We start from the raw sequence: 23556 nt of genomic DNA on the forward strand, positions 1-23556 counted from the left end.
AAAACAGCCTTCCCTCAGAACCCTTGCTTTCTTATTACTACCATGCAGTATCTAAGCCCTGGCTGGGGTCTCTATTACTACTACATTTGCCCCAGCAAAAGTTTTTAGTCCTGCCTCTGTCTAAAAGATGTAAGTGTGATAAAAGCTCCCCTTAGAATGGAGGAAAGTGATAGCTACATGTGCTGTTAAAGAGGGATGTGTGACCTCCAGGGCTGTATTAATCAGCACAAGGGCAGCAAGAGGCACAACTGCAGTCACAGAAAACAAACCCAGAACAATCCACAACAACTGACGGGGTGAGGGATGACATGTTTTGGCAGTGGCAAACTTGATGTATAAAAGAAATGACAGGATGAGGACTGGAAGAGAGCTGGACCGCTTCATGAAGAATAATAGCAACATGGAGAACCCAAACCCCAAGCTAAATTCTTTGCTTATATAAAACAGTATTTTTAAGGCAAAGGATCATCTCTGAGCTTATTAAAGCACTAAAGTTCTACACTGGTACATGGGAACAAGTCATACTTAGTGCTTTATTTTTCTAACTAAGCTGATATGCCCTACAAGAATGTAACATACATTATTAAATTCTGCTGGAAATGTACACTTCATTTAAGGGTTTCCATTATATTCAGAGAAGGTATTTTCTACTTTAAACTTATTAAATCAGATAAATAAATAGAGAATCAGATTTTGTCAAACCTTGATCTTCTTTCCAACAAACACAGCCTGCCAGTTCATAGAGGTGAAGTACTTTTACAGACCTGAAAAGTCATGAATTCTCAGATGTGACAGTGTGATTTACTTGGCCTCAATCAGTCCAAAGAACATCTAGTGCCTCCTGCAGAGGCTGTCAAAAAGGTAACTCGGAGCTAGAAAAGTAGAATTGTGTGGGGCCATTCTGTCAAAACGACAAAATCTGGCTTCAGTGCTCTAAGAAGTGACATCAAATTTGTTTGCAGAAGCCCAGTTCACCACTATTCACCATGTTGGTGCTGTGCCTCAATAGAGTTGGCTTTTTACACAAGGGTGAACTTCTGAATTTGTGAGACAGCTGTGTTCTTGTCAACATGTCTCCTGATACAAAGAGGCAACTGGAGTAAGAAATCACACTGAAGAGTATTAAGTCATGCTTTTATGCAGAATGTTAAGGATTGTTAAGTACCACCCTGATGAAGAGAGACTATTTGCAAGAAATTAATTTTCATAAGCATTTCAATGACCATTAATTTTCTTTAAAGAGAGTTAGAAAGAGCATGAAACATCCATCCCATATAAATTCTGGAGAGGAAGCAGCCTGAATATCTGTGCCTAGCATGAGTCATTCTGCCTTATTCTGCCACCACTCCATTGTGAGCAGATCCTCATACCATTAACAGGGATCTCTCATATTAATAATCATGTAGACAAAGCAGAACCCATAGGAAGAAAAGTTTCAGCACTGATCTTCACCTGACATAGGTGAGGTCCAAAATGGAATGGCATGTTTGTTCATACAACGGTGTACCACATTTAAGCCCACTGGTGTATGCAATCACATTGGGCACCCCTATTCTTCCTTTTCAGAATGCTTTTGAGTATATACCCTAGTCAGCATTTCTCATCTGCCACAAAGATGCTAACATCTACCTCTGATCAACCCAGCACAGCAATCCCCATCACCTGGTTCTCAGATTCTGAAGGGAAGTTACTTTGTCTTTCTTGGCCCTTGGCAGTTGTGAGCTACTGCATTACCCTCCTAAAAGCCCACACTAAGATCAGCAGAGCTGCCACACAGAGTTGCCAGTGTGCTAAGACTAAGAGCTAGATGACTGACTTCTCTCTTTTCTTTTAATGTTTCCCTGTAGTGCCCTACAGGGGAAATCCGTACATACAAGCCTGGATGTCACCTTTCATTCTGTATTACGACACAGGTTCTCTGAGCTGTGGAACATTCTTGTGGTCTGCATTGTAGAGGGTTAGCAATCCAGCCTGGAATTTCCAGGGACACACTGAATACACAGGCTGGCCACACCACGGAGGGCAAGTGATGATTCCCTATGGCACTGGGGCTATTCACACATGCACTGTGCCAATGCTGTGCACATAGGTAGCAAGTCCAAGAGCTTTTGGAAGGTGTCAGACTTGCCTTTGTGCTATAGAGCTTAATGAAGTCAATGGGCATGTGGACTTGTGGATGCTTGGAGCCCACCACAGCAGCATAGTGACATTGCTACCACATGAAGGCTATAGCCAGCAAAATCCCTCACAGTCTTCACACCAGACAAGCACCTTGATCCATGAAAATCCACTCTGCCACTCAAAGCTATGAACAATTTTTAAAGTGGTCATGGCAGTTCTAGGAGCTCAGCAATTTGTCTACGTTATCTACAAAGCTCTTTTGAGCTGTCAAGATTCTTGCCTGTGGTGGGAGGATGTACTAGTAAACAGCTATACTGATTTCAGCAAGAGTTTTAACAGCTGCCAACTTAAAATATACACTACATAGGATGCTGCAAAAAACAAGGAATGGATTTCACAAATAGTCATGGAGGAGGGATGGAGTTGATCCATTCTTTCAGCTGCCAGCAGGAGTCAAGAAGCCTCTCTGCAGCTTTCCAAGGCTTGTGCTCAGTCCTATTGTTCCTGATGCTTTTGAAGGGGCCGAGGCAGGAAAGCAGCTGTGGGGCAGCAAAGCGACTAGCCAGGTCCCTTCTCTGACGCAGCTTTGCTGGGCATCAGCTCAACTGCTTTCATTACAGAAAAAATGACAAAATTATTAGATTGCCAAAGAAAAGGAACAGAGTGCGGTAACTGATTGTTAGCATTTTTCTGTTATGGTGCTGTGGCTTCAGCTTCTGCAGTAGAGATGAATCAAATACTGTCTTTTCACAGAATTTACTGTGACAATCCATGGGCCCTGGGAATAATACCTAACTGTCTCCTGACAGCATCTCTAGCCAGTGATTAAAGGGAGTGGAGAGGATAGAACAAAATGTCTCTAATGAGGAAAAGAAGCAGTAAAACACCTACAGCAAGATAAGTCTTACAGTGTTTTCTTACTCTGTTCTGCCACTGGAATCAATGTGAACCTTGTCTGAGTCAGGACTGGGGCAGATACTTCCCTCTAAAATGTTTTATTTGCCTAAACAGATAAAAGGCAAAATGTACTGTATCATCAGGGGAAAAAATAAAATAAAATAAAATAAAATAAAATAAAATAAAATAAAATAAAATAAAATAAAATAAAATAAAATAAAATAAAATAAATCTCAGGGAGTGGGATTAATCTAACCAAAGTTTTACTGCCTTAGAAATGAGAAGTTGTCTAGCCATATTTGGCTCAGTCCCCACAGAAAGAGGTGATTCATCTCACCCTAAGCCATGTATCTAAAAGACAGCAGATGACTTACTGTCTGGGACAGCTTATTTCTCTCCATTAACTAGTCAGTGGCTATACAGGGATAGAAATATCTCTTTATAGAAGCTGGCTTGGTCCAACTCATCCTGTTTTAGGTTTTTCTATTTTTGAACAGATTTTGAATAGGAGGAGAGATTCCAGCAGACCTCCTGCTATAGGAAGCCAAAAGGATGCACCATGAAGTCTGTTAAAGTATGTCTGCTTCTTTAACTTTTTCTAACACAGTTCTGCAAGTTGTCAAGGAAGATTTCTGACAAGTGGTTTGATTGAAAGATGTATAATTGTTCAAGACATTAACCTGTGTGCAGCTACTAACCACAGAGATAGAATTATATGATCCTTGATAGCTACTTATATTTTGCAAGCTACTTAATAATTCTGCTACATTCTCCATTTGAAAACACTGGGTACTTATCTTAGAAGGAATGAAGTGTAAATTTATGAGTTTTCACTGTTCTAAGACACAAATCTGTCTTTACCTTTTCTAAAAGCAGGTGTTTTGTAGAAGGGGGAAAAAAGAAAGGAGCTACTTCATTATAAAAGCTTTGCTGAGGAAACATTAATCAGACTTCTCATTTTCACAAGCATGTTAACACCTTCCATTCTGCACAGATGCTTCAAAAGTGCACACAGAATATTGTTACCAAGCAACCCAAAAAGCCAGAATCAAACTTGCCCCAAAACACACAAGTCATTTAAAGACATATCTTGCCCTTTGAGAGTCTGTTTCTTTCAGCCAGAGAGCTGGCAGATGGCACACTGAGATCACTATTTCTCCTTCCTCTCAGTAAACACAGTGTAAGGTATTACAGATTTACAACATGAGATTGCAGGCCTGCTCAATGGGTTTGTTTCTGCCAGCCTAAACCAGGGTTTTGCCACTTATTTCAGCAAAACTGTACCACAACCATGCAACTCAGCTCCATAATAAAATACTAAGATCTACCCTCTAAGTTCAGTCTTTGATAATCCCAGTTTTCCTTGTTAAAAAAAACCCACAACCAACTCCAACCTTTTCTGGGCTAGAAATTCAACTGCCTCACTGAAAATAATTTGCAATACAGCATAATGAGTGGTAGCCACAGATCTGGTTTGTGCTACTTAGACTGGGGCATTTTACACTGAACTTGTCAGGACATTAAATAGTATGTTGCTGTAAAATTCCTGGGCTTCACAGAAGTTTCAAAATTCCCAATTCCTTGTAGCAAGTGTATGGTGAAAAACATGACCATTTAAATATGTTATACGCTCTGTTGTGAGTTGTAATCTTATTCTCCTAGTATCAGTGTAAGATTTACTAATGGTTTCTGTGGAATTAGGCACTGTCAGGAGAATGCAGAAGTGTTACTATGGTTCAAAAGATCTGCAGTAAGGTATTAGTCACTTTATGGGAAAATATGACTAAAAAGCACAAATCTGCTGCTCTCAACTAAGAAATGAAGAGTACAGATTTTCCGGAATCATCGTATCGCTGTGTTCCAAATTCAAATGAAAATCTGGGGGAGCATCTATCAGGACATTGCTTCAACTTACAAGACTCTAAATGCTCAGAAACACTTGTCTTCCACAGGAAAGATAAAACCACTTGATTTTTTATTACTGGTATCTTGCAGCTCATTTCCTGACTCTCAGTCACCATACTGGTGTGACTAGCTATGAACTTATCTGAGGTACTTTCCTATGAAGTGCTGTTCCAGTAAAGCAACATCTTCTCGGTGATGCCCAATGACAAGACAAGGGGCAATGGGTGGAATTTGAATCATAGGAAGCTCCATGGAAACAGGAGGAAGAATTATTTCACTGTGTAGCTGACAGTACACTGGAACAGGCTGTTCAGGGGGGTTGTGGAGTCTCCCGCTCTGGAGATATTCAAGACCCACAAGGATGAGTTCCTGTGTGATCTGGTATAGATGATACTGCTCTGGCAGGGGGGTTGGACTAGATTATCTCCTGACGTCCCTTCTAGCTCCTAACATTCTGTGATTCTGTGATCTTCTGGCCTTACTTATACAGATTGTCTTGCTGACATAGAAGCTTCAGCAGCATTTACAGAATACAGAAATAACCAGGTTGGAAAAGACCTTCACGATCATCAAGTCCAACCTATCACCCAACACCATCTAATCAACTAAACAATGACACTAAATGCCTCATCCAGTCTCTTTTTAAACAATTCCAGTGATGGTGACTCCACCACCTCCCTGGGCAGCCCACTCCAGGACTAAACACAGAATTCGTCTGACATAATCACATTTGAGTGGGCCATGAAATTCATTAAGCTATTACTATTTCTTCAGAGTAGTGCCCTCCATGCTGTGTTTTAGCAACCCAGAAGTTCTGTAAAATAGAATTTGTACCTAAGTATGCCCAAGTCCTTTGTAGAACTCTAGTTTAAATCAAAAGTCTGAAGATGTTTATTGGAAAAGCTCTTATTTTTGCATCAAACTATTAGTTTTGTTTGCAATACTGAGTAACAGGAAAGGATGAATAATGAATTTATTAAACAGATATATTTAGTACATCTAGAAGTAATAAAATTCTGTTCTAATTAATATTTCCACCAACAAACAATGAAACATAGCATTCATTTTAATAAATTTCAAGATAGCAATCAGGCATCATTATTGGGCTTTCAGAACAGGATTCAGTTTTAGATTAAGGTAGTTGCATTTAGGTGCACTAGAGCACCAGGTGTATAAGTTATCACGGTAATCACAGGGGATCTCGGAAACAATTTGTCATCTTAAATGTAGCTGTCTAGCACTAGTGTTCTGTGGCATTCTGCTTGGCCTTCAGCTGCCACTCTGTAAGTGCAAATCACCCACAAGTCTTTTAGCACAACTACCATCTGAGATGTCTCAACCCCAATAAACTCCAACAGTCCTAAGTCAAGCCCCTACTGAACACAAAGTTCCCTGGAGAGCAACACAGCTTATTTCAAATGCCCCAGGGCTCACGTCAGTTGCCTAAAACTAAATACATGGTGCAATATTAGATACCGTAACTTGGCCTCCAACTGCCTCTTCTAATGGGCACGTACCTCACATAGGGCCTAGACCCTCTTCCAGGCTCACATGGGTGGTTACTAACTCAGGCACCTCAAGTGGCACACAACACATACATTTATGGAAGCACATTGTTTTCTGGGTCCCAACAACTGAACTGAGTTTAAATAGAATCACAGAATCACTTTGATTGGATGAGACTTCTCAGATCATCAAGTCTAGCCATTAACCTAGCACTGCCAAGTCACCACTAAACAATGTCCCTCATCACTACATCTGTACTTCTAAATACCTCCAGGGATGGTGTCCCCACCAATTCCCTAAAGAACCTCTTCTAAGGCTTTACAGCCATTTTACTAAAGAAATTTTTCCTAATATCCAAGCTAAAATTTCCCTGGCACAACCTGGGATTATCCTATCAATACCTCACATGCCTACAAACCACACCTATTTCTTTACCTGTATTTTAATTCTACACATAGTGAAAGATGCCCAGAAAGATAACAAGATGACAAATAACACTGCACAGGAAGTTATCTTAATTCTACACCACAGATTAGTATCTTTATTAAATAGCTATTTCACAGCTGACAGATGGAAAATTAATACCCACTTTGATTTGCTTGTTGCAAATGCCATGCTCAACAAAATGTATTAATATACAGACCAACAAATATCAATTTATTGAACTGGATGACAAACCTAAGCTACAGGAATTTGCATAGTCACATGAAAGCTCTTTCCATGCAGGTTAATGTATCCAAACTCTTAGAAGCACTAGGTAGCCTGGGAGGAGAATCAAGTCAGTATGGTTCTGTACAGTCCAACACTTGGTGGTACTCATTCTGATTTGGCTTGGGTAATTCAACACAACACATCTTAAGAACTCCAAAATTAGGAAGGTTAAAGAGCAGTGATGTATTCATTTGTTTTGCCTAAAGATGTTTATGGGAAGGCAACATTGCTAGGGAGAGTTAGACAACATGCAAACCTGTGCTGAAGTGCAAAAACTGCACTTGCTCTACGTTAACAGCCCTAGCAGTCAAATATCCTTTTTCTAAAAGCTGAAAAGACACCAGACATGCTTTCCATATGCAAATAATATACTTTCAAATGGGACATGTTCAAGCAAACTCACTGATAACCTGATGTCAGAGTCTGTAAGATGCATCTTTTTTTATGAGGTGACATAAGCTATCTTACCACTTTCAATGAGCTGTGCTGTCCCAAAGCATTGCTATTGGTGACATTCTCACTTCAACTCTAAGAGCACAGAAGTGAAATTAGTAGTTATGGAATTCCAGGCTTGAGCTTGGGTCAGTATTTAATAATCTAGCAGTATCTTACTGTCTCCACTTATATGTCTTTATTGGCTGTCCTAGGTGAGTGATGACAGAAGTTATACCCGGTTAATGCTCCAAGTGCCTGCTCTTTTACTCCAAAGCTCTTCCTCAATTGCTGTGTTTTTGCAGCACATTGGTGGGAGGGAATGAACTTGATGATCTCCAGTTAAAAAAGTAATATCTACATTACTGGTTAAAGGTCATGATTCTGAGCAGGAAATGTACATGTTGTCTTCTTACTTTAGGGAATATTACTGCAATTAAGAGTAATTCTGCATGCACTGAGGAGAATAGACAGAAAAGCCTCTTGCCTGCATAGGTAACAACCTTAAGACTTATTAGAGCAATCTTTTCCATTCCTGTAAAACTAAATGTCTTCTAAGTATATATAGTTCAGCCTAACTTTACAAATTAATATGAGAGCTCAATGACCACTGCTGTACATTGGTTTGAAACAATCCTTAAATAACCTCCAATTATATACATAAAATACTAATGAAGTGTAATTCCCTCTGGCGTGCAAGGCCACATTGAGATTGACAGCTCCTACATCAAACACTGCCAAGAAGGAATACAGAGCAAATTTAAAGCAAGGACAAAGGGGCATATCACTGCTGTAACATTAAAAAAAAAAAAAGGAAAAAAAAGTGCCAGAGGAGCTTTAGTACTGTATTTCCATGTAGGCTCAAGATCAGCCTCGCTGTCTGCAAAGTCGATTAATGCCCACAGGAATCCTGACAGCATTTTTCCAGCAACGCCCTAAGCTGTGAGTGCACGACTGCATGGCTCAAACTCCAAGCTGATTTACATCCAGGCTAATAAACAGTAAACACAATATACAAGTTGTGTGAGTGGATGAAGCTGTAAAATAAGGACAGTTACCTCTGCATATATAAAGCAGGCAGGAATTTGATTTTACATGGTCACCTAACAGACCTGCACATGCCAAATTTAATTTTTTTGAAATGTGATGCCTCCATCAAGTTGGAAATTGTTATTCTTTTAGTTGAGGAATGCATTTTATAAGGTTTAATCATCCTCCAGAACTCCCACATTCTCTTATACATCATGCCTCAACTGCTAGGAAGCACACTGAGGACAGCATGTAACCCACGAAGTAGAATATGAAAGGGAAGAGTCAATTCTTTCATTGAATGAAGTTGATAATACTCAGATACTATAAAATGTTCTGTATTTCCTTTGTTTTTTATTGTATTTCCTTTGGTTCTGGATTGATTAGGAAAAAAACCCAAATATTTTGCTAAGAAGTCTTAGATGATTAAGGAATCCTTCTAACTAGTTAAGTAGTCATTTAAGCAGAGTATTTAACTTGATTATAATTAAGTAGCAGAAACACAGTTCTTAAAGCATACCTACATCAAATCACATCATGCATCACCTCCTATTCTCAAGTCCACAATACCAGATCTAACATGTGACCTTTTTCTTTCAGCTCACTGATACAAGGTGGCTTATAATTGCAAAATGAGGCCCACGAGGCCTGAATCTGTAGGAGCAGAGAGGTACCTTCAGAGTTATGGAGTGTCCTTGAATCCCACAGCTCACATGGGGGCAGGATGGCAGATCTCTGCAGACATGGTTTCTCCACTCAAAACACTATCATATTTTCTTTCTGCATTTTTTTTTTCTCTTTTCAGCCTAACCCATATTACTCCACTAAGATTTTGTTTCTTTTAAAATGTGTTGCTGAACCCCATGTAAATGATCAAGGAGTATCTACTAGTCCACAGACTGTACTGCAATTCTGCACAAAGGGCAAGGGTAAGGGAATGAAGTATCTCTGTCTTCGGCCTTGCTGGGCAAGATTGCTAAATCAGAAGAGTTTATCATGAGAGACTGGCTGAAAGAGTATTTTAGGTCAACAGCACCTTGTCTCCCTGCAGGAGGGCTGCTGATGCTGCTACTACAATGCATTCCTTGCTCAACTCTGCCAGTAAACTACAGAAGTTTGACATTTCTATGCTGTTTCCTTCCCTCATTTTGGGAAAATTGGTAAACAGCTGCAGCCAAGAGTGACTACAACCAAAGAAACATCCTCCTGTCCTCTCCTGTCCCTTTCCACTGCAAGTACTTATATTCTGCCAAAAACTTTATCTATGCCTGTGGCTTTGTTGTTGCTGTTTCCCTGTGATCCCCATCAAAACAAGCATTTGTAGGATGCCACCTCCCACCTCACATCTCTGCAGAAGTGTGGCCACACCATGTGTGCTTGGAAACAGCCACAGTACCCTATATTTATTTCAGATTGGATGGCTATCTTCTTAGATTATAAAACCCTTTTGGACTTAATCCAGCCTCTCAACAGCTTAGATCTGTTTTCTGACCTCCCTTGCCATTCTACACAGTCTTGTCGCAGTCTCAAGACTTCATTACCTTCTTTATATCCTCCTCAGAAATAGCTTCACCTCTGGAGTTCTCTTTTTGAGGTCAAATCTCAGCAGAGGGGTTCTTGTTTTAACCTCTCTCTTCATTCCTTTTCTGTTTATAATCTTTAAGATTTATATAAAGTTCCCTGGAAAACATTCCATAAAGAAGTTTAAATTAAAAATGCTATACATATAAAACTTTTTACATCTTTTTAGTACTATTTGCAGTGGGTGGAAATCTACCCTTTTTGCTTACTCTTCATACTAAGTAACTCCAGCAATGTATAGTTTATTCACCAGGGAAGTATTATTTAACCACATCAAGAAACCCCCCAGTATTTAGCAAACACAGAGCTGCAATGAATAGCAAGAAAGCCAGAGCAGCAGCCTGGTGTACATGTGAGGTAGTGGACTCAGAAGCCTGGAGCAGTAGCTCTTTGAAAAATCATGCATGTCAGCATTTCTTCTACTAAACTGCACTCTCCTTTGAGTTAGAAAACAATAAAAGCAATTGTCATGAAATTTATTGTATCCTTTTGGCAAAGCATTATTCTCAAGACAGCGATGTGCTGTAAGTCGTAGAAGGGGAAAGCTATAAACCTTAAACTAACAGGCTAACAGTAGAAATTGGTCTGGCAAATGTTTTCTATGCGGTTACCTGAGAACAATGTCAGAAAACATGTTCTCTCTCAGTTTGCTGCAATCTACTATGCAGTCACTGCTCTGCTACATTTCCCCTGCCATCCCATTCTGAAACAAGAAATCAGTGCAAAGGTGTCAAAAAGTTTCCTGCAATACACTGTGGTGAGGCACGACAGTAGGCAGCATGTTGTCCGGGGGATCACACAAATTTACTTCACGTTGCAGTGAGTGAACACAAACCATTTGAATAATCTTCAGGTAATCTGCATTAAAACCATTTTACTGCAGTGTACTGTGGTATTAGGAAAGATTTTAGTGTTGCACCACGTAATGCAACACAACCTTAAAGCATTTGTCAGTTCCTAGGCAGTGAGGGAAAGCTTTAAATGAAAGGCTGCAATGTAGCAACTTACCATTTTACAAAGTAATACGACAGACTATTTTTGCTCACTCTGCTGGTGTATAGTATGAAATCAAACAAAATTCCCAGAATAAATTATTATAGACCTAAAAGCAAACTTTTTTCCCTCTTTACTTAGCCCCCCAAGCTGGTAGCAAGAGAACCTTTCAATGAAAATTTATTTCCCTGACATTAAGGGCACAATAAAATGTTTCTATGCGATTAGCTCAGTGATAAATCAATTTTGGTATTCTAATTTTTCCTGTTCTTGTTTGAGCTACCACTGATATGTTGCATTCTCTGTTCTTCCAGCTTGCATATTTTGTAGTTTAAATTTGCACGTCATGGAAAACAGTCGAATTCCAGTGTTATTTCAGCGTTTTCACAGAGATTGTAATTATTTCTATAAAGTTTTGAAAGTGTTCATCAGATTTACGTACTCACAGCAAGGGGGCAGGAAAAGAGCAAGATTATCAAATTAACCTTTTCCCCCAGTAAAACAGGCAAACACAATATTGCCAAATAGTACTTGACTGTATTTTCAGCACCTGATTTTTTGTACTTAGTGGGAGGAGGGAGTTTAGAACTGCATTTTCAAAGACCTCTGCAAGTCTTTGGAAGTATTGAGCACCATCAAAGTAACAGCTACAGAGGTAGTGCCAGTGACAAAAGTGAAGCCTTGTATGCTCAGAAATATCTAAAGGGCAGGATGGAATCAGACCCTTCTCAGTGGTGTCAGGACAATGGCACAGCCTGCAACGCAGAAGGCTCCTTGCAAACATAAGGGAAAAAATCACTTTGAGGATGTCACAGCACTGGTACAGGCTGCCCTGAGAGGCTGTGCAGTCTCCTTCTCTGTAGGCTTTCAAAACCCACCTGAACATGTTCCTGGGTGATTTACTCCGGGTGATCCTGCTCTAGCAGAGGGGATGGACTAGATCCCTTCCAACCCCTACCATTCTGTGATTCCGTGATTAACTACCTGCACTTGCCAGGATTTCTGTACTCCGTGCAGTGCATCAGCTCCAGCAAGGCGGCAAAGGCGAAGCGCGGGAGGTGACACAAGCTACAGCCTGTGGCAGGTCACTGCAGGACGAGGGGACATCCACCGTGCTGCTCTGCGGCAGCTGTGGCTGCAGCAAGCCCTTCCACCAGCCAACTTCTCAGTTGCTTTCATACAGCAAATGCCTGGCCAGGGTGCAAATGGCACCGCCCAGTACATGAGCACCATTAATGCACAAACCCCCATGCCGTGATGGATCCCGGGCGCACGCCCGCTCCCTTCCGCAGCCAGCTGTCCCCAGTCCCATCAGCATGGGTCGGCACGACACGGGGGCCCTAATCCCCTTCTCAAGACATATATCATTGCTAGTTCCCAATCTCTTCCCCCCGCCACAGCTTTGCCACGGAACCGGCCGTGATCGGTGCCCGGGAACCCGACGCAGACGCCCCTTCCCCCGCCAATGTGCACAGCACATCATGAGCGAGCGCCGCCGTCACCCCACGCCTCGCCGGTCGCCGCCTCCCGCGGCGGCAGGATCGGGAAACAGCCCTTTTTAACCCCAGGGGTGCCTGACTTGCGCGGAGAAGCTGCCCCCACTTCCCGCCCCCCGCTACCTCGCAGAAGCCATTTTCCACCTCCCGCTCCGGCCCGTGATGTCACTGGCCGCCCCAGCCAAGTCCCCCGCGGCGGCGGCGGACAGTGCCGTGCTCCTTTCTCCTTCCCTCCCGGCGGCATCCCCATCCTCCTCCTCCTCCTGCTGCTGCCGCCGCCCCGCCCCGCCCCGCCGCGCCGTGCCGTGCCTGTGCTGGCTGCCGTGAGGCGCCGCGCCCCGCCCCACTGGTGCCGCGGGCGCTTAGCCCGCCGCGCTGCCCGCTCCCCGCTCCTTGCTCCCCTCTGCTGCAGGGGGGGCGGAGGGGGGAAGCCCCGCCGCGGCAGCTGCTGAGTCACGGCCTGAATTTCATCCTGCTCCTCCTTCTCCTCCTCCCCCGCGCCGCCGCCTCCCGTCAGGCTGCCGGCTCCAGCAGCGCGGTGCCGGCGGCGATGCCCGCCCCGCTGCCGGGGGGAGAGGCTGCCCGGCGCTGCTCGGCCGCTCGCTGCTCGCCGCAGACCCGCGCACGCACACGAGCAGCCGGGCGCTTGAGCCATGATTGCCGCGGCTTTCCTGGTCTTGCTGAGACCTTACAGCATCCAGTGCGCCCTCTTCTTGCTCCTCCTGCTGCTGGGGACCATCGCGACGATTTTATTCTTCTGCTGCTGGCATCGCAGGCTCCAGAAGAGCAGGCATCCCATCAAATCCGTCTTTTCAGGTCGCTCAAGGAGCCGAGGTAAGGATGCCGCTGGTCCCCGAGAGCGTAGGGAGGGTGCCCCGGGCCAATCCCGCGGTGTCTGCCGGCGGAGGGCCGCTCTGCCTCCGTTTAGCCGGGCAAAGGCTTTAAAGAAATTTATGCCGAGCCCAGGACTGCGGCAGTCTTGTCTCCACCCATCCCTTAGTGAAACCTCGGCCGCGGGAGGGAAGTGAGAGGCTGGGGAACCCTCCCTAGACCTCCGTGGCCTCAAGTGCCGCAGAACTTTATGCTCAACTTCTTCCCGATGAATGAAATATAAATGCCGGGCGGAGCTGCCAGCTGCGCCGGGAAGACCCAGAGCCCGTCCAGCAAAATGCGCCCAAGGGCGAGAATCTGACAAAACCGTTCGTCGGAGCAAAAGCTGAGGTGGAGCCTGTGTGTCTTTCTGCTTCCCTTCCAGATGCTGTTATGAGAACTCATCACTTTCGCTCTGAGGTAATTTATTTAGCACGCAATTTCAAGGTCAGAAGTTGTTCTCTTTACCCGTGTACGTGTTGTCGTGGTCTTGTGCTAATGAAACCACGTTGCAAACTTTTCATTTTGCATGAAAGACATCATGTCCTCTTTCGTTTGTTTTTGTTGGGTGTGGGGTTTTTTTTTTTTTTTTTTTTTTTTATCACACAAAACGTGAGCTCTTCATTCGTGTTACCCGAACCGGCCTTCTGAGGGGTGTCACTTCCAAAGCAATTGGATCCCTCAAGAAAAGCTGTGCTTACTGGATGTGCCAGACCTCCCTCTGTCTAAAAAGCGACCCTGAGCCAGTTATTGACTGCACTGCAAATAGGTGCAGAGCTGGGAGGCTTTGCGACTGCAGAGCTTCTGCTCTCTTGCCTTGCTGCCAGCCCTCACCTGCGCCTTGCTGCTTGTCAGAGTTGCCCGCTTGGCTCGAACAGTGCCGCGGGGGATCCCAGAAGGATCCAGACTACAAACCTGCTTGGCAAGTGCTTCATTTTTTGACTCTAAAATAGAGTCCCGTAGGGCTGGGAAATCAAAACTCTGACACGCCAGTGCTAAAAGTGTAACACAAACCCCAGTCACTTCTTGGTGGTTCTGAATGAGGAGCACAATTGCTGGGAAGATACGGAAAATAGTGTTTGTTTAGGTATCTGCTTTGTTTCCATGCTGCCCTGTAGAGCTCCTGTCTAGGTATTTCTTTCGCCTGGTTTCTGTTGTTGATTTCAGGCATATCTTCATGGCATTGCCTATTATTCTGGAAGCCTTGAGAGGGACTTTTGCACTAAAATGATCTTTTGTTTTAAATTATTGTAATTTGTCCTTAATCCAGTTGGGGCTGAGAAAATTAATCAGGAGGAGCCAAGTTTTATCAAGTGTGGCCGGGATACTTTTTACAATGTGGTTCATGCTGACAATCAGTTTTAACTCATAACTGTTTTGAGATGTGTACACAAGGCATGTCCTGTCTTTAAACCATAGAAAACCTGGTTTTGTTGTTGACTGAACAGTAGTGCAGAACAAACATGTCCCTACATAAGTTAAAAGATATTTTCATTATTTAACTGCTCAATATGAAATCCTTGGTTTCCGTGTGACATTCTCTCACTCTTAAGTTTGGGTAGACATAAAATATAAAGTGTTATGCCCTTCTGAAGTATGTGTGGTTCTGTATAGTGACTTAAAAGGGACATTTGCAAAGTAATTAAACTATTGTTATTACTTTAGACAGTGGTGATGTGTACCCAGTTAGAAGTAGATGCATTTCAAATATTTCCTAGCTATTTCCATTTAGTGAAACGTGCTAGAGTAAACCAGTAACAACTGTTGTATTCTTTCACAACGTTCTACATATTGTTTGGACAGACCAGCACCATAGCTAAGTCTGAACTACCTTTTGAAGTAGGTGATGGAGCTGGTTTCCCCTTTGTTATCCCATGATAGACTTCTGATTCTTAAGAGAAAATGATGACTCATTTGACATCATTAAATTTTAATTTTCCTTTTTCTTTTCAAGTAAAAGTGTATTTTAATGAATCTAATTGAATTGATCAATAACAGATTGCAGTCATAGTCCTGTGAAACTATTAGTAGCATTATTGGAATCAGAATTTGACATGCTCATCCTATATCAGCACAAAAATGTTATGCCATTCCAACTCCAATAAGATGGTGATGAAAGCAAAGCAGTGTATGATAACGTGAAACTATGGGCTTTGCATCATCCCACCCCAAATGAACATAACATCTCAATTCCAAGTTTGACAGCATAAGGTCCATCTGCTAGCTTTTCACTAAGTTATAAATGGTGTTTCTTAACAATAAAAAATTATAATGAAAAATAGGTTGATAGTAAATAGCAGTGGGTTGGCATTAGTCTCCTGAGAGCTGGGTTCAAATCTGGCATAGATCACACATGAACGTGCAGGTGGTCTAGTGGCAGTGCTCAGAGAATGATAATTGCCCTATCTACAGAATGGCTGGCAATTCCTGCAGGATTGGCTGCCTGCCAGGAAAGCCTTATATTCAGGGAAATAGATGTGCAGCAAATTTATGTTGAATTTCTTCACCAGAGCTACAGCTCTCATAGGGTGTGCCTACATTGTCTATATCAGTGTCCACATCAGTGAAGACTGATCCCTTCCCTTTAGTATTCAAGCCTCACATTAAAAAATAAAGAGACCATACTATGGGAGGGTAAATACTAAGTTGGAAAATGCATTTATGATCCTTAATCAGCTGTTCTGCTCTGAATTTTATATGCCACTGTTGAATTGAATCCACAAACTGTCTGGTTTTGTGGGTCTTGATTTTGAATGTCTCTAAAACATGCGTCATTGTTATACAGTGAGAGTCTGTGCAGGTATTACTTATTGCAGAATGAACTTAAGCACTTGATTCCCTGCCTCAAAAGGAGGTAAATTTACATAACTCATTACAGACAGGGAGTAGTTTAAAGCCTGTCTTCGTTACAGCTGCTTCATTACAGAAAAAATAATCAGCGAGATGTGAATTTCCTGTGATAATACAGGTGTGTCTCTGCACCCCCACTGACATTTCTTTACTACCATCTGAAGTTTGCCAGGCCAGTTTTTTTTATTACTTTTTATTGCAGTCCTGTAAGTTTGTTATGACTATAATTACTCTTAAGATTCTGCCACTCCCCAGGTGCTAGAAATACTCCATGAAGTCACATAGGAGTCACACCCAGAAGAGTTAATATTTCTAATCCGAGGGAGACCTAGATATGCCATGGCTGTGACAAGAAAACAAGTAAATTTCCAAGAGAAATATTCATTGCTTACATGACAAATCAGACTTGGATGGAGCTGTTTGCACTACTCTCTCCTTTCTTTAGTTTGAAAATCAGTTGTGGAATGAAATGTCTGTGCTCATCCAAAGCAACACTGAAACAGCAATACAACTCAGCGAGAGTTTTACCAAACTAGGCACCATGATCCTTTGTTGGTTTTATTTTTTTTTATTATCATTATTCCCTCTATATTCAAAACTTAATGTTATCCATGATCCATTGACTTAATTCTTCTTGTGCTCTCTATAGAAATCTGCTTTTTCAGGTAACACTAGAATTTTCTCTGAGTATTTGAAGGGCTTGGGCTTTGATATATTTAAATGTTTGTCATCTTTCACTGTATAAGGGGGCTTGAATGTCATCTGTACTTCACAATTTAAAGGCATTGTTAATGTATTGGTGTGGCCATTTCATGTGATTCAAATTTATTTCTGAATTACTTTCCCTTATTGTTGAAGCCTCTGGAGTCATGGGATTATGTGAGATTCTTAACTTTCAGTTAAAAAGGAAGTAAGCTTCTAGCCCTTATGCTGGAAGGAATTAATCCAAATGGTATGACTCTTAAAATTGTTTGGTTTGGGGGTAAGAATTGTTGAAGGTTCTCATTCAGGATCTTTATGGTTTTCATGTGATTGTGAAGGGATATTTGTGCTAATTGCTAAACCAGTAGTTGATGTTTTTTGTGTTACTGGGAAATAAAAACACTAGATTTATAAGTCTTTTGCCTCAAATATTTTCTAGATTTTACAGTTTTCCTTTATATTACCTTTTAAATTAGAAAGAGTATGATCTCAGGATCTGAAGGTATCAGTGTCAGTGGGCAGTCATGAGCAGTGTGGATCCCTTTGTCTTTATTTCATTTTGAGTCATGTTTTGGGCAAGTTTCTTGTGAATGCTTCCACTGAGACAGGTATAAACCTACTAGGAAGTAAATCCATAGGAGTTTTACAATCCATTGTAAATTATGACTTCACATAACCCTGGTGCATGTCTGGAAAGACTAGATACAGTAAGACAAACTGGAGTTCACACATTATAAAGAGACTCTGGGAAGGCTAGCAGCAAAGGCAGACCACAGCTGTGGCAAAATAATAACATTTGGTTGTTTGAATTTTGCAGTCCCCACATTTTCTTCTTAGCCTTTCTTCTGAACAGTCACTACAAGGTTACATCTATTCAGTCTATTGTTGTGACAAGACTGGTAGTGAAATAGGTCAGCCACGACTGATGACAATTTTCAAGAGCAAACGAATTTGCTAAATCATCCATTATGGTACAACAGATGCAAAACTATAGTACAACAATCTCTGGTAAATGCTTTTGTTGACTTTGCCAACAATTGATGCCCAGGAAAAGTGTTCATAAATTTATTCCTAAGCATACTTTTGCCATAATTGTCCCTCTTCTGAGGCTGCTTGTGAGACAGTTGCCTAAAAATACAATTCTAGAGATCTTACAAAACAACAGTGAATAGTCTTTGAAGAGTTGCAGCATAATTCATTCCAAGCATTGCAGTTATTTATGAACTGCTCCAGATATGTACAGCTCCAGTGAAAAGAGAAATCAGTTAGACCCTCCAAGCTAAATTTGAGTCTTCTGTTTGATTGGAGGGAGTGCATTTAAGGAGCAACACAAATGTACAGGACTAGCTAGAAAAATACATTAATTCACCTATTCAAAGGATGTCTCTCTGTCTTTGTGGAGCTCAATCAGCCTGAGAATATTTTACCTTTGTGTTTGGCATCCTTTTTCCCCAGGATGTTTAAACTGTTTTTCCATTAGCCATCTAAGGGTTAAGGAAGAGGTTCAAGGGAAAATAAATCAGAGATGAAAATAAATTGTTAGATGCATGAAAGCACTTCTGTACAGGAATGGGTGCAAAGCTATAAATACAGGTAACACTGTGTAAGGACAAATCTTTCTATCAGTTTTTCATTACATGTCCAGTAATGTGGAGTATGTCACACTGAACTGTTGCATGGCAAACTAGGAACCACTAAGATTCTGCTTACTCTATGTCATCTGCCCATCACTATTTGTCAGCTTTACTGACTACAGTGCTGCCTTTAGATATCCTAGCAAGCATTAGTCTGTGCTCAGAAGCAGCCTGTTGGGCAACTGTATCACAAAACATATGGCAGTTCCCTGGTTGCAATAGCAACAACCCCTGTCATGGAAGCATTAACATATTCAGGCTTCTCTGTATCTGCCCCTATCTTGTGAAATGTGTGTTTTAGATGAGGTTGCCACTTCAGTTGTGTTGTATGCCAGTTAGAATGCACGTTCTTGGTGCACACAAGCAGCTGCTTCTGAGCAAGCAGAGCGGTGGTTTCAAGGGGATCCAGATAGAGCATGGTTTGTTACCATCCATTAGCAGCCACATGGTACACATGAACAGAAATGGAAACTTCTAGCTGCTGGCTTTTTTTAACCAGAAGTACCCTTGGGCTAAAACTACAAGTTAAAATTGCTGAGGTCATAGTTGTGGGGTACACATACTTGAATCATAGAATGGTTTGGATTACAGGGACTTTAAAGATCATCTAGTTCCAACCCTCCTTCCATGGGCAGGGATGCCTCTTACTGGACCAAACTGCTCAAGGCCCCATCCAGCCAGGCTTTGAACATTTTCAGGGCTAGAGCCTTCACAACTTCTCTGGGCATCCAGTTCCAGTGCCTTGCCACCCTCACGGTGAAGAATTTCTTCCCAGTATCTAATCGCAATCTATCTTCTTCCAGTTTGAAGCCATTTAACTTTGTCCTATAAATGCATGCCTCTGTAAAAATTTCCTCTCAGCTATCCTGTAGGTCCCCTTCAAATACTGGAAGACTGCTCTAAGGTGACCCTGGAGCCTTCTAATCTTCCCACTGAGCAACCCCAACTCTCTCAGCCTGTCTTCACGGGAGAGTTGTTTCAGCCTTCTGATTGTCTTCATGGCCCTCCTCTGGAGCCACTGTAACAGTTCCATGTCTTTCCTGTGTTGGAGGCTCCATAGCTGGACACAGTACTGCAGATGGGGTCTCACAAGAGCAGAGTGGAGGGCAAGAACCCCCTCCCTTGATCTGCTGACCATGCTGCTTTTGATACATCCCAGGATTGGGCTGGCCTTCAGACCTGCAAGCCCACAGTGCTGGCTCATATCAACCAGCATCCCCAAGTCCGGCTCTCTATCCATTTTAGATTCAGTCTATATTTGTGCTTAGAATTGTCCCAAGTACAGCAAAACAAGAGTTTCTTATACAGACAGAAAGGGCCATGCAGGGGTCCATAAATCACCTACAGCTTAGAAAAGCCAATCCATCTACACTTATTCCTCAGTTACTGTGATTAGATTATTAGGGTGACAGATCAGGTTGTAGATGCCCATTCAAAAACAGCTCTGCACTTTAGGCTGAAGATATGAAATTAAAGGAATCACTATATGAACAGGGTAGAGTACAACCCTCGGGGCTATTTCTGCTCCTTGCCTGTTACATGTGTTTCCTAGGGCACTGAAATGTCAGAGAATCTCAGAATGCATTGGGTTGGAAGGGACCCTTGAAGGTCACCTTGTCCACCCCCCCTGCAGTGATCAGGGGCATCTGCAACTAGATCAGGTTGCTCAGGGCCCCATCAAATTTGACCTTGATTGTCTTCAGGGATGAGGCCTCAATGTCATTCACATTATTCCACTTCCAGACTTTTTAAAGGAGAGGCAATTTTGATGTGCTGTGGAAGAACCATGCAGAACACAGGGTGAAGTCCTTTGCTGTTTTCATGCAGGATGTTGTTCATCATGTTAGGCCAGGACATGTCACACATGAGCAGGTACCATCCAGAGCTGTGGCCTCTCAGCCAGCCTGCTGTGCTCAGTGGCCTGTGGTGGGTCTCAAGCTCTGAGGAGGGTGTCTTGGAGCCCCTTCAGCTCCCCTGGGCAAGGACTCAGCACAGCTACAGAGATGCTTGAGCAGGTCATTAGGCCCACAGCTTATATGGCTGATCTTGACCTAGTGCTAGTGAAGCAAGTTTAGTTTTGAACTGATTTCTTGTACTTTCAGTTCCCCTGCTATCAGGGTACTTCTGTTATCCAGAGTGCCTGAGCCCCTGCTGTCCTCTCTTGTGCCCTACTGCCTTGCATCAAGGAGAGTCAGTGGTTTGCTGTTCCTGACTCATCAGCGGGAATGAAACATGAGTTATGTGTGAAAACGCAACATCAGCTACAGAAACTAACTGCAGTTGACATTTGGGCAGATACACATTTCTTGTAAGTTGTGCCAATGTCCTTAGCGTCTCTGTCCACTCAGCTGCTTAAACACAGCACTTGGCTTCAGGGTGGCAGGGTAAATAGTGGAGCAGACTGACAGTGAAACACAGTTCTTACAAGACTTGATTTTTGATTATTTAAATTGATGGCACTCACTATACTGAAATACATAATCATGCCAGACTGTGGTATTATGTTTATCCTCCTCCTTTGTTCTAGAGAGAACAAACTGATACAACTAGGTCAAGACATCATTCCTTTCTGATCTCCCGCTACCTTCCTGCCTGTAAAGTGCAGAGAGAGCCAGAAAGTGACTTTGCAAACCAGCATCTTCTTAAACAGCATGATAAGCTTGCTGTAGGAATTTACAGTTTATAGTCCTCAGAGCTACTCACCTGACCTAGTGTAGGTGTCTGCTTCAGGATGAGCTGAATAATTCTTCAAGCCTCACTGAATGTATTGATTACATTTTTCATTGGCTAAAACAGGAGCGTAGACTTAGTTGCTCCTGAAGGAAAGACCTGTTCAGATAGATGTTGTTGGTGTCTGAATCTAGGGATCTTAACAGATATCTGAGTCCCACCCTGAGTATCTTTTTTTATAGATGCCTGTTAAGTCTGTCATCAGCTATGTATCTCTTTTATGCTTGACAAAGAGCAGACCCATCTTCACATGCTATGGAGGCATAAATTTTCTTACCAGTTCACGCTTGAAACAAGTGCACTGGACATAAAAGAGTAATTTCTTTGTACTGGATGTTGGGCAGCTCTCTCATGGTTTAACAATCTGTTTGTTGTTCTGATTCTCTTCCTAACTGTATTCTTTTTATTTAATTCCTTATGGTACATTTTTAATGTATACCATATAGTGCTCAAGCTGAGGAGAGCTGATGAGATGGAAACAGAGGAATTAGGAGGTGGAAGAGGAACGTGCTTGGGGAGTGTGCTAGTATATTCTAAATTAAACTTTCTCTTGCAAACCAAGCAGTGCTCTGATTTGTTTTCATTCTTAAATAATTGTTCCATTCCTACTGTAGGCTTATGGTGCCCTGAGGTGACAGGGAAGGAACTGGGACAAGCCAAAGGCAAAGCAGTCATGGAGAGCTGGAAGCCTTGTCAGGGAATGATAGAACTGCTTGGAAAACAGGCCATTTTCTGTGGTTATATATTTAGACAGGAAAAAGTAGTTAGAGAGTTATCTTGAGGAATGACTGGGCATGCTATTTGGCTTTTTGCTTACACATTATCAGATCTTTCTAGTGTTACAGCTTTCTTGCTTTGGTAGTAATCCTAACCTTGACAAGAAAAAATACTTTGTGTAAACTGGCAGCATATGTTATTAAAACCTATTCTAAATTCACATCTAAAACCTAGGTTCACACGAAGGCTTGTGGGCACACACTTGGAGTGCTGCTTAGAAACTGGAAAGCAGGTTATTGATGTTGTGTTTCGTGAGTTTGGTCGGAAAAATAATCTCATTCGGGTTATGTAATCTCATTCAGGTTATGTAAAAGACAATTGCTTTTAATCCCTTTGAATGTGTGAATTTATTTTGGCATATGACACATGCCAAATCAGAGTCTTCAATATCTGAGAATTGATTCCAGCACCGCTTAGAGTTTAGTTTTTACAAGATAAGAATAATATTATCTAAAATAAACATAAGGCAAGCAAAAAAGAAGTGAAAATGTGCTAATGAGGGAGAGGAATAAGAAAGTGAATGTAAAATCTTTAATCTGATGTTTCAAGTCTTCCTTTGGAACTGCATAGAAGTAACTCGTAGCTAAGATATAAGAAAACAAAGATCAAGAGGACAAAACCCCAAAACAAAATATACCCCCCCAAAGAACAAAACCCCCCCCCCAAACAACAAAAAACTCTAAACAAACCCAACCCAACCAAAAAACCCTAATATTGCAAAGATTGCAGTCTATTTTCTCAGACCTTTTAGTACCAAGAAAAATGCAGTTGTATCCTCCTTGTGCATTTGTGAATTAATATTGTGAGTTAATGTAGGTAACTTTCCTATGTTAAAGATCAAAGGCATAGCTTTAATTAGCAATCTTTACTATTAGAGAGGATTTATAAGTAGTTTGGAGGACTTAATGTATTTTTGTGTTGTGTTCTGCCATGGGTTACTTGTTTGGGTGGTGTTGGATTGGTTGATGGGTTGGACGCGATGATCTTGAAGGTCTCTTCCAACCTGGTTTATTCTATGTATTCTATTCTATATGTATTCTAACTTGCAGAACTGGCTTTTAAATAAAAGTGATGTTTTTTTCCTGTTTCTTTGTAAACTGAGGATATTTGGAATGGAAATCACTATGGGAAAAGAAGGAAAATAGTGCAATCTTAGTCACTCTTTAAACTGTTCTTACAATACAGATATGTATATATATGTTTTCATGTGCCTCTGAAAGACTTCTAAATTTCTCTCTTTCAGCCTTCAGGGGAATTTGATACAACCTGCCTTTTTAGTTCAAGTGTGTACTTGGCAGCTGTAAGGTTTAATTCTATTTCAG

At 41.9% G+C, this 23556-nt stretch overlaps 1 protein-coding gene across 2 annotated transcripts in view; it reads left to right on the forward strand.

Moving 5' to 3' along the window:
• The first annotated feature begins 13237 nt into the window (after positions 1-13237).
• Positions 13238-23556, forward strand: part of DST (dystonin) — a 289395-nt gene continuing 279076 nt past the window's right edge. The window contains exons 1-2 of one of the 2 annotated variants that reach the window (XM_054179938.1): positions 13238-13505; positions 13927-13961. In XM_054179938.1, the coding sequence (XP_054035913.1) occupies positions 13325-13505; positions 13927-13961 (216 nt within the window). In that variant the 5' untranslated portion in view covers positions 13238-13324. The remainder of the gene's footprint in view (positions 13506-13926; positions 13962-23556) is intronic. The other variant, XM_054179939.1, reaches the window with a different exon arrangement.

The sequence above is a fragment of the Dryobates pubescens genome, chromosome 3 (genome assembly GCF_014839835.1).
Source record: "Dryobates pubescens isolate bDryPub1 chromosome 3, bDryPub1.pri, whole genome shotgun sequence".
NCBI lineage: Eukaryota > Metazoa > Chordata > Aves > Piciformes > Picidae > Dryobates > Dryobates pubescens.